The sequence below is a fragment of the Thalia democratica genome, chromosome 4 (genome assembly GCF_965202585.1).
Source record: "Thalia democratica chromosome 4, ktThaDemo2.hap1.1, whole genome shotgun sequence".
In the NCBI taxonomy this organism is placed as follows: domain Eukaryota; kingdom Metazoa; phylum Chordata; class Thaliacea; order Salpida; family Salpidae; genus Thalia; species Thalia democratica.
Window position 1 is genome coordinate 34,095,215 of NC_139168.1, and position 12,731 is coordinate 34,107,945.

General features: G+C 27.1%; 1 protein-coding gene across 1 annotated transcript in view; it reads right to left on the reverse strand.

Moving 5' to 3' along the window:
* Positions 1-12,731, reverse strand: part of LOC145834280 (WD repeat-containing protein 17-like) — a 28,998-nt gene that overhangs the window by 12,214 nt on the left and 4,053 nt on the right. The window contains exons 4-12 of the mRNA XM_082941671.1: positions 12,341-12,568; positions 10,289-10,408; positions 6,794-6,916; positions 5,679-5,819; positions 5,371-5,507; positions 4,176-4,347; positions 2,495-2,592; positions 2,242-2,327; positions 1,991-2,077 (exon numbers count right to left, since the gene is read on the reverse strand). Coding sequence (XP_082797797.1) covers positions 1,991-2,077; positions 2,242-2,327; positions 2,495-2,592; positions 4,176-4,347; positions 5,371-5,507; positions 5,679-5,819; positions 6,794-6,916; positions 10,289-10,408; positions 12,341-12,568 — 1,192 coding nt within the window. The remainder of the gene's footprint in view (positions 1-1,990; positions 2,078-2,241; positions 2,328-2,494; positions 2,593-4,175; positions 4,348-5,370; positions 5,508-5,678; positions 5,820-6,793; positions 6,917-10,288; positions 10,409-12,340; positions 12,569-12,731) is intronic.

A 12,731-nucleotide genomic window follows, 5' to 3' on the forward strand; every position in this document is an offset into this window, starting at 1 on the left:
AAAAGTGTTTCACCCTCTATGCCTTTAATTTACATAACTTGTAATAAAGAAAAATTACCCCCTTAAATAAGGGAATTTACCCCGGGTTAAGAATAAATGCTGTAGAAGATAAACGATATCACTGTGTTTTATACAGACTTGCCACTGGTTTCTAGCAAATTTTCTCCAAGTTTTCAAAATTTCTTTCAGATTTTTAAAGGTACTTGTTTTTGGGTCTATTTTTAGTTCAAAATTAAGTTTAAGGAAAAAAACTTTGTTAAATAGTATAGCAAAATCGGAAAAATACTGTAAAGCTACTTTAAATCTTTTTTTAAACAAAAAAAATTGTTGATAATATCAAAAAAAATTATCTACAGTAACCTCTCGCATCTTTGCGCACTCGTTTAGTTACGCACTCTCGTTTAGTTACGCATTTTAGAATTATAAAAAATTCAAAAAGAAGAAATTTAAATTTTGTTTAATATTGCACAAATTAGATTTATTATATGTTTTTATTTAAATAAGTTTTTAAATGCTGAGTCACCTCTCTATTACTTTAGACTTTTTCCTTGACTAATTGATAAACATTTAGTTATACCTCAGTATATAATAAATTTTGTTAACAATAAGCGATCAAATTAAAATTCTAAAAGAAATATGACTGTCTTAAATAATGAAAGTAGAAAGAAATAAAGAAAGTTTAAAACACAAAGAAATGTTACAGCACTCTTGCCCTATATATTAAAAAACAACTAAAAAAGAAATCTAATGAAACTTCCTAGCAAAAAGTAGCAGTGATACTTAATAAATATAGAGTTAGACTTAACACAAATCTCAATTGTTTTTTTTAGTAAAAATATCACTAATTTTCATTTGACTTGTTTTATAGTTTAAGTTCTTCTTCTGTAACACAATATATCTTTAATACAATGCAAGACAATTTTATCCTTATGTGGGCAAAGGTCAAATTAAAAAAATTGTAGTAACATAAACAATTTTTATTAAACATTTTTCTTATTTTTTATATATTTTTTTTCAATAGAAGAAATCCATTACAGCACCAAATACATATTTTTATAAAAGGCAATAGAAAAATTTCAAAATAGACACCACACCATTTCTTATCTATAAACAAATGCTTAATTACAAATTGAATTTGCTAGGTAGAATAGTATACAAATGTTATGTTACAAATAAGTCACATGCAAAAAGAAAGTAAAAATAAAATCTACTTATTGTTAAAGTTAGTAAAAATTTTTTATTAGTTTTATTATTTTATATAAATTTAAATCCTTTTTTTTTCAAATATGTATAGTTTTATCTTTTGTTTTCATATTTATAAGTAAAGTTAAAAAATTGTTAAAAGTGGGAAAGTCCCCAGTTTGCTTTTAACTAGAAGCAATATCAAAAAACAGCCTTTATAGTAAGTATATTTGGTACATCTCGTATCTTTACGATCTCTCATATCTTTACGCACTTTTTCTGTGGACACAATGTGCGTAAATAAGCGAGAGGTTACTGTATATGATAGATTATTCGTTTCAAACCAAAACTTCTCTACTTAACATGTAAAAGAAAATTTTAATTCCAGTTTTTTTAGTGATTTTTTTTAACTCCAGGATTTTTATTTATTTTTTTGAAATTTATTAGATTCCAGGTTTTTCCAAGTTTTTTAGCCTAGTTTGTCAAATTCCAGGTTTTTCCAGGATTCCACGTTTTGTGGCAACCCTGATTATAGAATTTTTTATGGTCAATAAAAAGTTTTTTTTGCAATATATAGTACTAATATTTATTTTCTAGACAGTAAAAATTATTTGAAAAAAAAAATAATGGTAGTATTTATAACGTTTACTTTTTAGCAGTTCAAACTTTACATACCTAACAAATATTTTACTTTACAATTTATCCCTAAACAAACAACTGAAAAATAAAAACATTTAAGACATGAATGTTTTAGTCATATAGTATACTAAAAACGTTAAAAAAATCCAAAAAGTTAAAAAAAAACTACTTGTCATTTCTGTTCCATTCGCATCCGAAACACATATTTGGATGGGGGTATTTTTTAAGCATCTTTCCTTCAAAATCTTGAACGTAACTGTCAAGAACAATCAATAACAAATTAAGTTCTGATAAAACGCAATTTAACAGCTTTAAAAATCAGTCTTAAAATTTAAAAATAGTTTTTAAAAAACGTTTACTTTTATAACTTTGGTTTGCTCAAAAGTATTTGAAAAATTAAGAAATAAAACGAATACAAACCATTTGCAATCATCGCTGCATGATGCTATTCTATTTTTGTCTTCAAAATAAACCCAGTCAACACAGTAAACTGAGTTCAATCCGTGCTGTTAGAAGTTAAATATCAAAAAATATAACTTTTAAGGTAGAACTTACTTTTTATCAAAAAATACCCTTCTTTTTTACACAAATAACGCAGATGTTCAGCGTTAGATAAGAAAACTTATAAAAGTACACCAAACCGATATGTAGACAATAAAACTGATGTAATTACCTCCTTGTACCTGCGCACGACCTTCAACGTCTTCACATCCCACACAAACACTCCCTGCCTTCTCGTGCCGGCCGCTATAAAGTTCGCGTCTTTGCTCTCTGAATTGTGTAGAGTATGATTTACTGTGTGTTTTCGTGATAAAAATTCAAAAGTGCGCACACTTAAACTTTGAAATGTTTTTTTCAACAGTAAAGTGTTTGGACTTTTGACAACCCTGCCAATACTCAGACCAAATCCTGGTCTTGCATAAACTAAACCAGAATCTGTGCTGGCTATTTTTTTTTTTGGGCGTCAGTTTGATTTGGAGTTTATCTAAATTATTTTTTTGGTTAATTAGCCCTACTATTATTACTCTTAATTTTTACTAATCTCTTCGGGTCTGATAATCTTCAGACAACAAGCTACTCTAACAGATATAATTTCGAGATAAAATAGTTCTAAGTTAATATCAGTTTTACTTAACTTTTTTATTGGAACTTAGTTTTAATATGGCCTTTTATATAGTTTTTATATTTATGTTTAAATTGTTAATACGTGGACATGTTTTTATTCATTCATGGAGTATTTTTGTATACGACAACTCAAATTCCATCATTCAAATTCTAATAATTCTTAGTTATTGTGATTTGTCTGTTAAATTTTTTTTCCAAATTTTTTATACACCCAAATTCTTATTGATTAGAACTTCAAGACTTTTTTTCTTTTAATCTAAAACATATATTAGTATGTCTAAAAGTTTTGAAATATAGTAAAATATGGCTAGTTTTAGTAGTTACAAATTTTATTGTGTAATACTCTTTTATTTTGCTATATTATAATCATAACCTTTAGGTACATTTTTTATTTTTTGAATTTCAATTTGTTTATAAGATATGACCTTTTAAAGTTTTGATATAAGAATTCGAGTCATCGTTATTTCAATTGTCATGAAACTGGGCTTATTTCAATTTTGAAGTTGTTGTATTTAGTCAAGGGTTTTAAAAATATACCACATGTGTTCAAAATTTTTGTAGTGATTTTATCTACTTACAGAAAATTTAACTCAATTTTTTTTTTACTGTTTAAGGTATAAAAAAAACCTTATAAGTTACAAAAAAAAATTCAACACAAAATTTTTGGCTCAAATAAACAAACTAGAGCGGCAGTGCGATCTTTACCGAAAAACTACTGCAGTCAGCAGAATTTGACAAACTAAAAAAGTCAATAAGAAGTTGAAACATACATAAATGTTTATCGTGTAAATCGTGTATCTATGTTCCAATTTTTATTGGCAAGAAAAAATGTATTCATTACAAATCTAAATTTAGTTCAAAGTAAAAAGGTTACAGGCTAGAATTATAAGACTTAATAAGCCTAAAAAGTTACTTTTCAGAATGACCTTGCAGCATAGTTACCTTTTTTACCCGAGCTTTTGTTTGGGTCAAACGATTTTTTTTAAAGAGGAGCCGTTATAAATGAAACTTTATTTAATATAGTTGTACTTAATTATATACTTCTTTTGGTTTAGTTCAGTAATACTAGATGCATGCCAACTTAAGAACAGGAAACATTTATACTTCAAAACAATTCAAATTGTGGAAACTTTGCCTTGCAGCTAAAAAAAAACCTTTTAACAACGTTTGTAAAAAAGTTATTTAAAAGATCAACTTGAAATATTTCAAAGCTGAAACTGTCAACCAACCACTGGGCGACCAGCACAGGGTGTATATGATGCCCTCGTTTCCGGGACTGGACTCGACGCAGGACAGGTCGCTCGTGTCCCATACCTTCAGCGTGCCGTCGAACGAGGCGGTGGCCAGCTTGTACGGGTCCCTCGGGCAGAACTTGCAGTCGAATATGGTTTCGATGTGCCCCTGACATTTTATTACGTGTTAGTAAAACTGTGAAGGTTTAGTAAAATTTTCGATTGCTCATAATTTGCTAAAGAAAAAAGTATTCAAATCATTTTTTAGGATTTAGCTGTAATTAAAATATAATTAAAGAAATGTATTGTATTTTTTTATATATAAAGCGTTACAAAAAGTTATACTTTGTTTACAATTTTAGGTTCAAACAAAATTTTAAAGTTATAAGTCAAAAAGGCTTCAAAATTGTGTTTATATCAAAATATAAACATTATTGGAGTAAACATTTAGCAACTATTTTAGGATCAATAAGTTTTCTATTTCCGTTTCTACGTACAACATAGGCTTTTAATAAGCTTTGAATTATTAAAGAATAGTTCACTAAATATTAATTTAAATTGTTCTGCTATTAAAACATTTTATCAAATAAAGATTAATATATAGTTTGATCATACCAACTAGATCATCAGACCACAAACCTTCGGTAGACTAAAACCGGTTTCGTCCTTATTAGGACTCATCAGTCAGCCACAACCGAAAAACCTGCAGTCATCAAATACAAACAGTTTATTATGCTTTCACATGAAGCAACCGTTTGCTGGCATTGATCAGTTACGTCAGCATTGTCTTTTGCCGTGGATATTTTGATACATTGTCCACTAGGCAAGACAGCTGGTACGCTCGTATTGAATACGATCAACGAAAACATCGGCATAAGTCTACAGAGCCTAAGCCTGGACTTTCGTATGCCGTGAGACAAGCTCATACTTAATATAAGGTTTGACCAATTCGATCATAAGAACACGACCATCAACTAAAGATGCTGTTTATATTGAAAACTAGTTTTAAACGTACCGAAAAAACATAACTTGAAAAGTTTTGGCAGTTATTAAAAACTTAAGGATAGAGTAATTCTGTTTATAACTAATTTAGTTGTTACTTGATGCACATATAAAAATCAATACATAGACCAAACAAAAACAAGAATGTAAGAATTATTTTTGTTTTAAGTTTAACTAAAAAGACTTAAACTTGTTCTTTCAGCATTTGCCACTTATTCAGGTGTAAGTCGTACAGACCAATACCTCCGTCCTTGAAAGTACAGAAAACAAAAGACTTGGGCATGGCGTTCGAGCTACTTTTGCTAGCAGATCGATCCAACTTGTGATCTGGTCGAGATACGTACTTTAAAAACACAAAAGAAAAAAGATTACAGCAACGATCTAAACAAAAAAAATACTACTAAAATATTCAAAAAAATAAACAAAAAATTTAAGAGCAAAAAGACTCGCAAAAAAAAAAACGAGTTAATACAGAAAACAGTTCAAGATAAATCTTACCGCTGATCATGAGTTCTTGCTTGCTGTTTCGTTTGCTCCTGAGCGCGTACAATCCGCTGAAGCCGGCGTGTTTTACGTTGATGGATTTTATCGGGTGAGAAACACCTGCGCTCCACAGCCTCAAAACTCCTGCATCTGCGTCTAATTTGTTGTTTGTTGTTAAAAGTTTTAATTTAGAAGAACTTAACAAAGTCTTTGAGGATAAAGGGTTTCAATTTGTACAAAAAAATATCTAATTAAAATTATGTTATTATAATTATATTTATGAAGTTTAAATATTCGGATAAAAAACTGATCAAAGTAATATTAATAATTAAAATTACGAACTCTAACTTATTAAATTAAAAGATTTAGCTGTTGTAGAAGTTAAACAAAAAATACAACAAATATTTTTTTCAAGATTTCCATTATAAAACAATGTTTTACTCTATTTAGGGTTGCCACTCGTTTTTTCAGAATTTTTTCCAGGTTTTTCAAACTTCTTCCAGGTTTTTAAAAGAACATGTTTTTGGGTCTATTTTTAGTTTAAAGTTAAGTTTAAGGTAAGAAACTTTGTTAAATGGTATAAAAATATTGAAAAGATAGTCTAAAACTTCTTTAATGTGTTTTTTAATAAAAAAAAATTTTGATGATGAATTTTTTTTTTATAACTATATCATATATTCTTTGAGTCAAATCGAAATTTTACTATTTAACATATTAAATTTGTTGAAAATTCCGAGGTTTTCCAAGTTTTTTTTTCAAAATTTCTCAAATTCCAGGTTTTTTTTCCTAAATTGTCAAATTCCAGGTTTTTCCAGGTTTCCAGGTAAAGTGGCAACCCTGTCTATTAGAGATCTTCAACCATAATCAAATTTTTGAAGTTAGAACAAACATAAATGTAGACATTAAAGCTTTACTCAAACTTACAAACTTTATTTTAAACTTATTCTAATAAAAACAGGAAAAAAATAAAAATTACTTGGATAGAATTACCATGAAAATTTTTTATTTTAATCTACTTCGAGGAAAACTCAATAAAAAAATTTTATAGATAAGTTTACTATGTTAAACTTTAAAATTTTAATAAAGTAACTGCGAAAAAACATAAGACTACATTACACATAAGCAACAACCTCCGGTAAGAAACATTCCTGGTGCGGAATCGACCCACGATAGTGTGTTTGTCTTGATCATTTTGGTGGGAAAGATAAATGACATTACTACCGTACGAGATTTGCTGTCAATAAGCTGTATACCTAGATAAATATTTGCACTGTTATTTTTATCAATTTCCAATTTAGTCATTTTTATTTGACCTAATCAGTAGATACCCAACCTCTGGCCCTTTATCGACTAATTAGTATTTACAGGCAGGGTTGTAGAAGCTTGTTTTATATAGTTTATTAATTTAAGCCTGAAACTACTATATATGCTTTGAAAACGTAGTAGATACAATGAACTATTAAGCTAGTGTTAACCGTAAGACAATTAGTATCAAGTTTCCAACTGCGTAAAGTTGATTTGGTAAACACCCAGTCACAAAACTTAAAAAATCAATTAAAACGATTTATCAAATTAAATTGTCAGCAATTAAGAATGAATTGACGACCCAGGTAATGAACATGGTCTGTATTATTACAAGTTTGTTTGATGATTTTCCTCTAATTTCAATGAAACTTTGTAAACCTTATCTTCAACACAAGTTATGTTTTTGATTAAAATTTATGAGTACACCTTTTGTTTTAAATAGCTTTTTAAAGCTTAATTATAAGTTAAATTCTCATATTGTGGCTACCATCACTTCAATAATCAGTTTTTAACTTTTTTTTTTATACCGTTATATATATACAAATTTTTTGTTTGTAAAAATGGTACAACTGCTTTGAGCTGCAGCTTTGACAAAAATGCATCTAGTTTTATAAGTCAACTAACTTATTGATGCTTAATAATAGTAAACAAAAACTTGCCCTGATATTTAAGTTTGTAAAATTACTAATGTACAAAGTTTTAAACATTGAATAATTTAAATCTTTAAAAACGTGTTCACCTACTGTTAGTTTTACATTTACTAACTACAGTATTACATCTAAATTCTTAAAACTTAAGATTAAGTAATAACCCCAAGATGGGTTTTATTACTACCTTAGATTAGTTAAGTGGTAACTTTATAATATATTCTAGGCATATCAGTACATTAATAAAGGTTTTTGACTTTTTTTGGTCAAGTCTTATTTTTTACTTGAAGGAACATTTTGTTTTAATAACTTTATCAGTTTGGCGATACTCTTTTTTGTTCTACCAAATTAGAAATATGCAATGAATTATTAAATACTACCTGTATAGTTTTTTAAAGTCAGTAATAAGGGGGTAAAAACACTTTTCTTATTCATTTATTAACTTAGTGTTATTTTTTACATAAGTAACTAAGTAACAAGTTTTTCTACCAGTTTTTAATTTCAAAGTAACAATCAAAGTTAGAGAGTTAATTAAGTTTCTATACAAAGAGACAACCAAGAATTAAATAAAGACTACTTAAATAAAAATCTATTTTCTCTTACAGTTTTTGAGTAATCGTTCAAAAATTTTCTCAGCCTAATGTTTCAAAATCTATACAAACCTTGTAAGAAACATATCTATTTATTTATAATTTACAGTATCAACAAATAAGTTTTTAGTTTTATAACAGTCGGATTTAATATTAAGCATTTTATCTACTATTAACTATTATCTGTAGAAATTATTTTATTTTAATGAAAACATGTATACACCTACTTTATTCTATGCTTCTATTCTTTCATTACAGTAATTATTTTTTTACAGAACTTAGTTGAAGTGTGTCGATTCGTTAACACACATAAACATATGTTGGTACAATAAAGGAAGATTACTGTACAATTTGTTTTTATTAATTTACAGTATCATAGTATTTAAGTTTCTCAAATCGTTCTTCTGGTATGTCAATTATCATTTTTGATTTTGTTGTCTTAATATTTTTCGACTTACATAAAAATTTTTGTTCTTCCAGCTATTATTCTTCTTGCTTGCTGACGACGGATTTGAAAGTACTTCAAGAAATAATGATGAGTTTAAAATAAAAGCTTTGTTGATTTTTTGAAGTATATAACAACATTTTATATATAGCATCTAATTTATAATTAAACTTTTTTTCTTTTCAAATTGATTTTTAGTTTTAAGTTAATTTTTTCTTGACAATTCACTTCTTACAAATTGTTTAGATACTTCAGTGAATATTTTCAGAAAATATAACAAAAGATAAAGTTTTCAGTATTTTTTTTAATTCTGATAAAATTGGTTATGAATTTTTTTTTTTTTACGTTTGTACATGATACTTTTTACAAAACTGATTTTATATATCAGAAGTGTTAAAATTTTCTAAGTGTAACAAATCTTCAAATAAAAACTTATAGCTTTTAACAATGTTAGTTTTGTAAAACAAATGTTGGACCCCTATCCTATAGCTTTAACTAAGTAAGTTTAGTTAAATTACTTTAACATATTTCTTTGAATGAAAAATGTTTTAAAAGTCACAAAAAAGTTGGTAAAATAGAAATACTGTTTTACATAAACTTTTTTGTTAACTATTTGTACATATTGTGATCATTTTTTCTTAGCTTGCTATTTTCTGATATCTTTATCCTTTACAGACTCCTTAGAGTTGTTTATATTTCATGAAAATGAAACAAGATAAGTCAAATAAAGCTTTTGCATATAAAAACAGTTGTCTTGATTTCCCAACGAGCTTTACTGGATCTGGTCTTTGGACTTGAAAAAATATAATTGAAAATGAAAAAAGTACGAAAAATATGATTTCTGTACAAAGACTTAAGTATACTCAATTAAAATACTTTTTTAAATTAAATTTTAGTAAAAACATATATTTAAAAAAATAGCTAATAAGCTCTGAGAACGTGTAAGTATTTAAGATTGTCAAAAAAAAATTAACTTGTATGTTAAAAAAAATATTTTTATTGAGTATGGAAAATAGTTTTCTAGTTGTACATTTCTATCTAATAAAATATTTATTAAATTTCAGAAAAACAGTTAAGAGCAAAATTTTATTCATTAAATATTAAACAATGTTGGGTGTAACTAAGAACATTAAATTCCAGAATTCAAAAAACATTTATGTTTTATAGAACGAATACACTCTTAAATATAACTTTTTGTATTTCAAGTTAAACTTTAACTACAGCTAAGACTTATGCATTATGATCTCCTTTGTTGTTTACAAAAAAACAATATACTAAAAAAAATCATTATCAGTCAACTATTGAATTAAAAAATGATTAAACTAGATATCACCAAAATTAAAACACTTAGTAATGTATTTCATCATTAAATTCACTATTATTTTAAATAAAATGTTTTAAATAGTATGCTTTTAAAACATTAAAATTTACCAAAGTAATATATTTAAACATTTTTATTGGACTCCTTGTTTTAGTTGCCTTTTTTACTTAAGTAATGCATATGTATAACTAAATCTATGTTAAGCTTAATTATCAAAAACCTTATTTAAATAAAAGCTTACAAGCTGTAAGCTAAAGAAATGCTAAACACTTATATTTTTCTACTAAGTTTTTCTTATAAGTTTACAAAAGGCTTACCAGTTACTTGTCTTGAAACAAGAAAGTAATCAATAGACAAAGGGTCCCACTGAATACATTTAACTTCATCTCTAGTTTCTTTTCCTAAACCACTTTTCATTGCATGTTTTTTTGCTTTTCCTAAAACATCAATAATTGTTCAATAGTGCATAAAACGGTTGAGTTCATATGAACTAAAAGAATCTCATTTTGAAACTTCAAAAAAAATCTGTTTTGATTTTTGTATGCATCTATAAACCTAACCCTAATCATGTATATATTACCTGCGGCCCGCGAAGCATGTTTTTTATTTAAATGGAATTCGGCCCGTGAAAGAAAAAGCTGCGGCCCGCTAGCATGTAAAAGAGGCCCTCGAGCATGTAAATTTGACCTGCTAAACAAAACGATATTTTAATTGACTTTTTCGAAAAAATAAAAACAGTATTTTTTATCAGTTTTGTTTTAAAGTTCCTGGATATCATTTAAAAACTATTGATTACCTTCACTATTTAAGTTTAAATATGTGAAAAAAGACAGTTTTTCTTTAAAGTTTAGATTTTGCTTTACCTTTCAAACAACAATATCTTGGAGTGCATACAAAAGCTTACGCACTTGGATTGGAGTGTTTTTTATATTCAGTAAGTTGACATTGCAATAAGTATTTTTATTTAGTAAAACGATTTTTATGTGTACATACACTGTACAAACATTACAGTATCAACTCTTTATAATTTAGGTCTTTGGTTTGATATGTGATCATAAAAATATTTTTTTTATAATTGTTTTATCACTATATTGAAATTTGCAAAGGAACATTTAAAAGAAATCAAAAATCTTTTACTAAAACTTTTTTTTTGTAAATTATTTTGTTTGAACGGCAAAGTTTTTCAATTTTGATGTTTTTACATTTTTTCAACTTTTATAAACACTGACTGGTTTGATGTAACTGATTGTAACTTTTTTGTTTCAAAAATTTGTAACTAAGAAAACTTTAAATATATTATTAAAGTATTTAACGGTTTTAAAAGAAAAACTTGCGCTGTTTAAAATGAAAATAATAATATATGTTTTGTTTATATTTTAATTAACTTAACAAAATAACTGAAACTTTAAATATGTGCTGTGCAATGTATTAAACATAAAAAGACTACTTTCAACAACTTTAAAGAAAATTATAACTAAATAAGTAGAAGTTGATTATATAAAAAGTGTACAAAGTGATCCACATCTCTTTTTTGAGCTTAGTATTTTACAGATGTCAGTGAGAGTTGCTTGTAAATGACTATGTGAAATGGCTATCTACAAAATGCAAAAGAAAGAGAAAAAAACAACACTTTGAGTAACCGAACTAGAAGAGGAAATGGATATCAAATTTTCTTAATTGTTTTATTGCATCAATGTATTTGTAGTTGATCTTTTATTGTTGTGTATTATGTAAAGTTTTTTCAACATAAAACGTCTGATAGATTGCTTATTTCATTGTTAATAGTTAGGTAGTAATAAAAAGAACAAAATTGCTATTTTATTTAAAAAAATATAAATAATCATAGAAACAATATTAGGAGATAAGTATCATATAAAATATTAGTTTTAGAATCTAAAATAAAAACTTGTTTTAAATAGGCCAGACCCCTATAAGTAGCTAAATGTGACCAAAACCTATTATAAATTAAAACTGACTAAAACTAAAACTGCGGCCCGCAGAAAATTTTGAAACTTGAAATTTGGCCAGCGAGAACCAATTGCCTGTTGACCCCTGTATTAGGGTAAGGTTTGTAGCTACATAAAATAAATTCAAAACGGATTTTGTTTTAAGTATTAAAATGAGACTCTTTTAGTTTTTCATGTAGCTACAAACCTAACCCTAATATATACATTATAAGTGTTAGGTTTATAGATGCATAAAAAAATCAAAATATACTTTGTTTAAAGCTTCAAAAGATATTATTTAAAAATTAAAATGACACTGCAATACGCAACAATTAATACTGGTCTAGCTAAACCAAAAACCACTCACTCTGATAGTAAAAAATAAGTCATAGAATACAACAACATGTACAAAAAATTACTAACCTGACGAATAGAAAGACAAGCTGCCATCGAGATGTCCCACAACAAAACTGCTGGCATCGGTGTGGTGCCACTTGAACAAGGATATTGTCATGTCAAATGTGGACGTTCCACTGAAGTGAACCTCTTTGTTTGTCTTGGTGTGCCACAAAATGATTGGGCCATCACTGTGGCAGTAAGCCAGTATGCCGGTGTTCTCAATACCAGGCAACCAGTCTATGCAGGTTATTTCTGTGAGTTGAATAAAATAACAGATGATAAAGGCACATTAATAATTTAGTCAAAAACTTATGATTTTATTGTTTTTTTTTTAATATAATTAAGAGACAGTTTGGAACTTTACAGAAAAACTAAAACAAAAAATCTATTTGTTTAAAAATAAAGATATAATGTC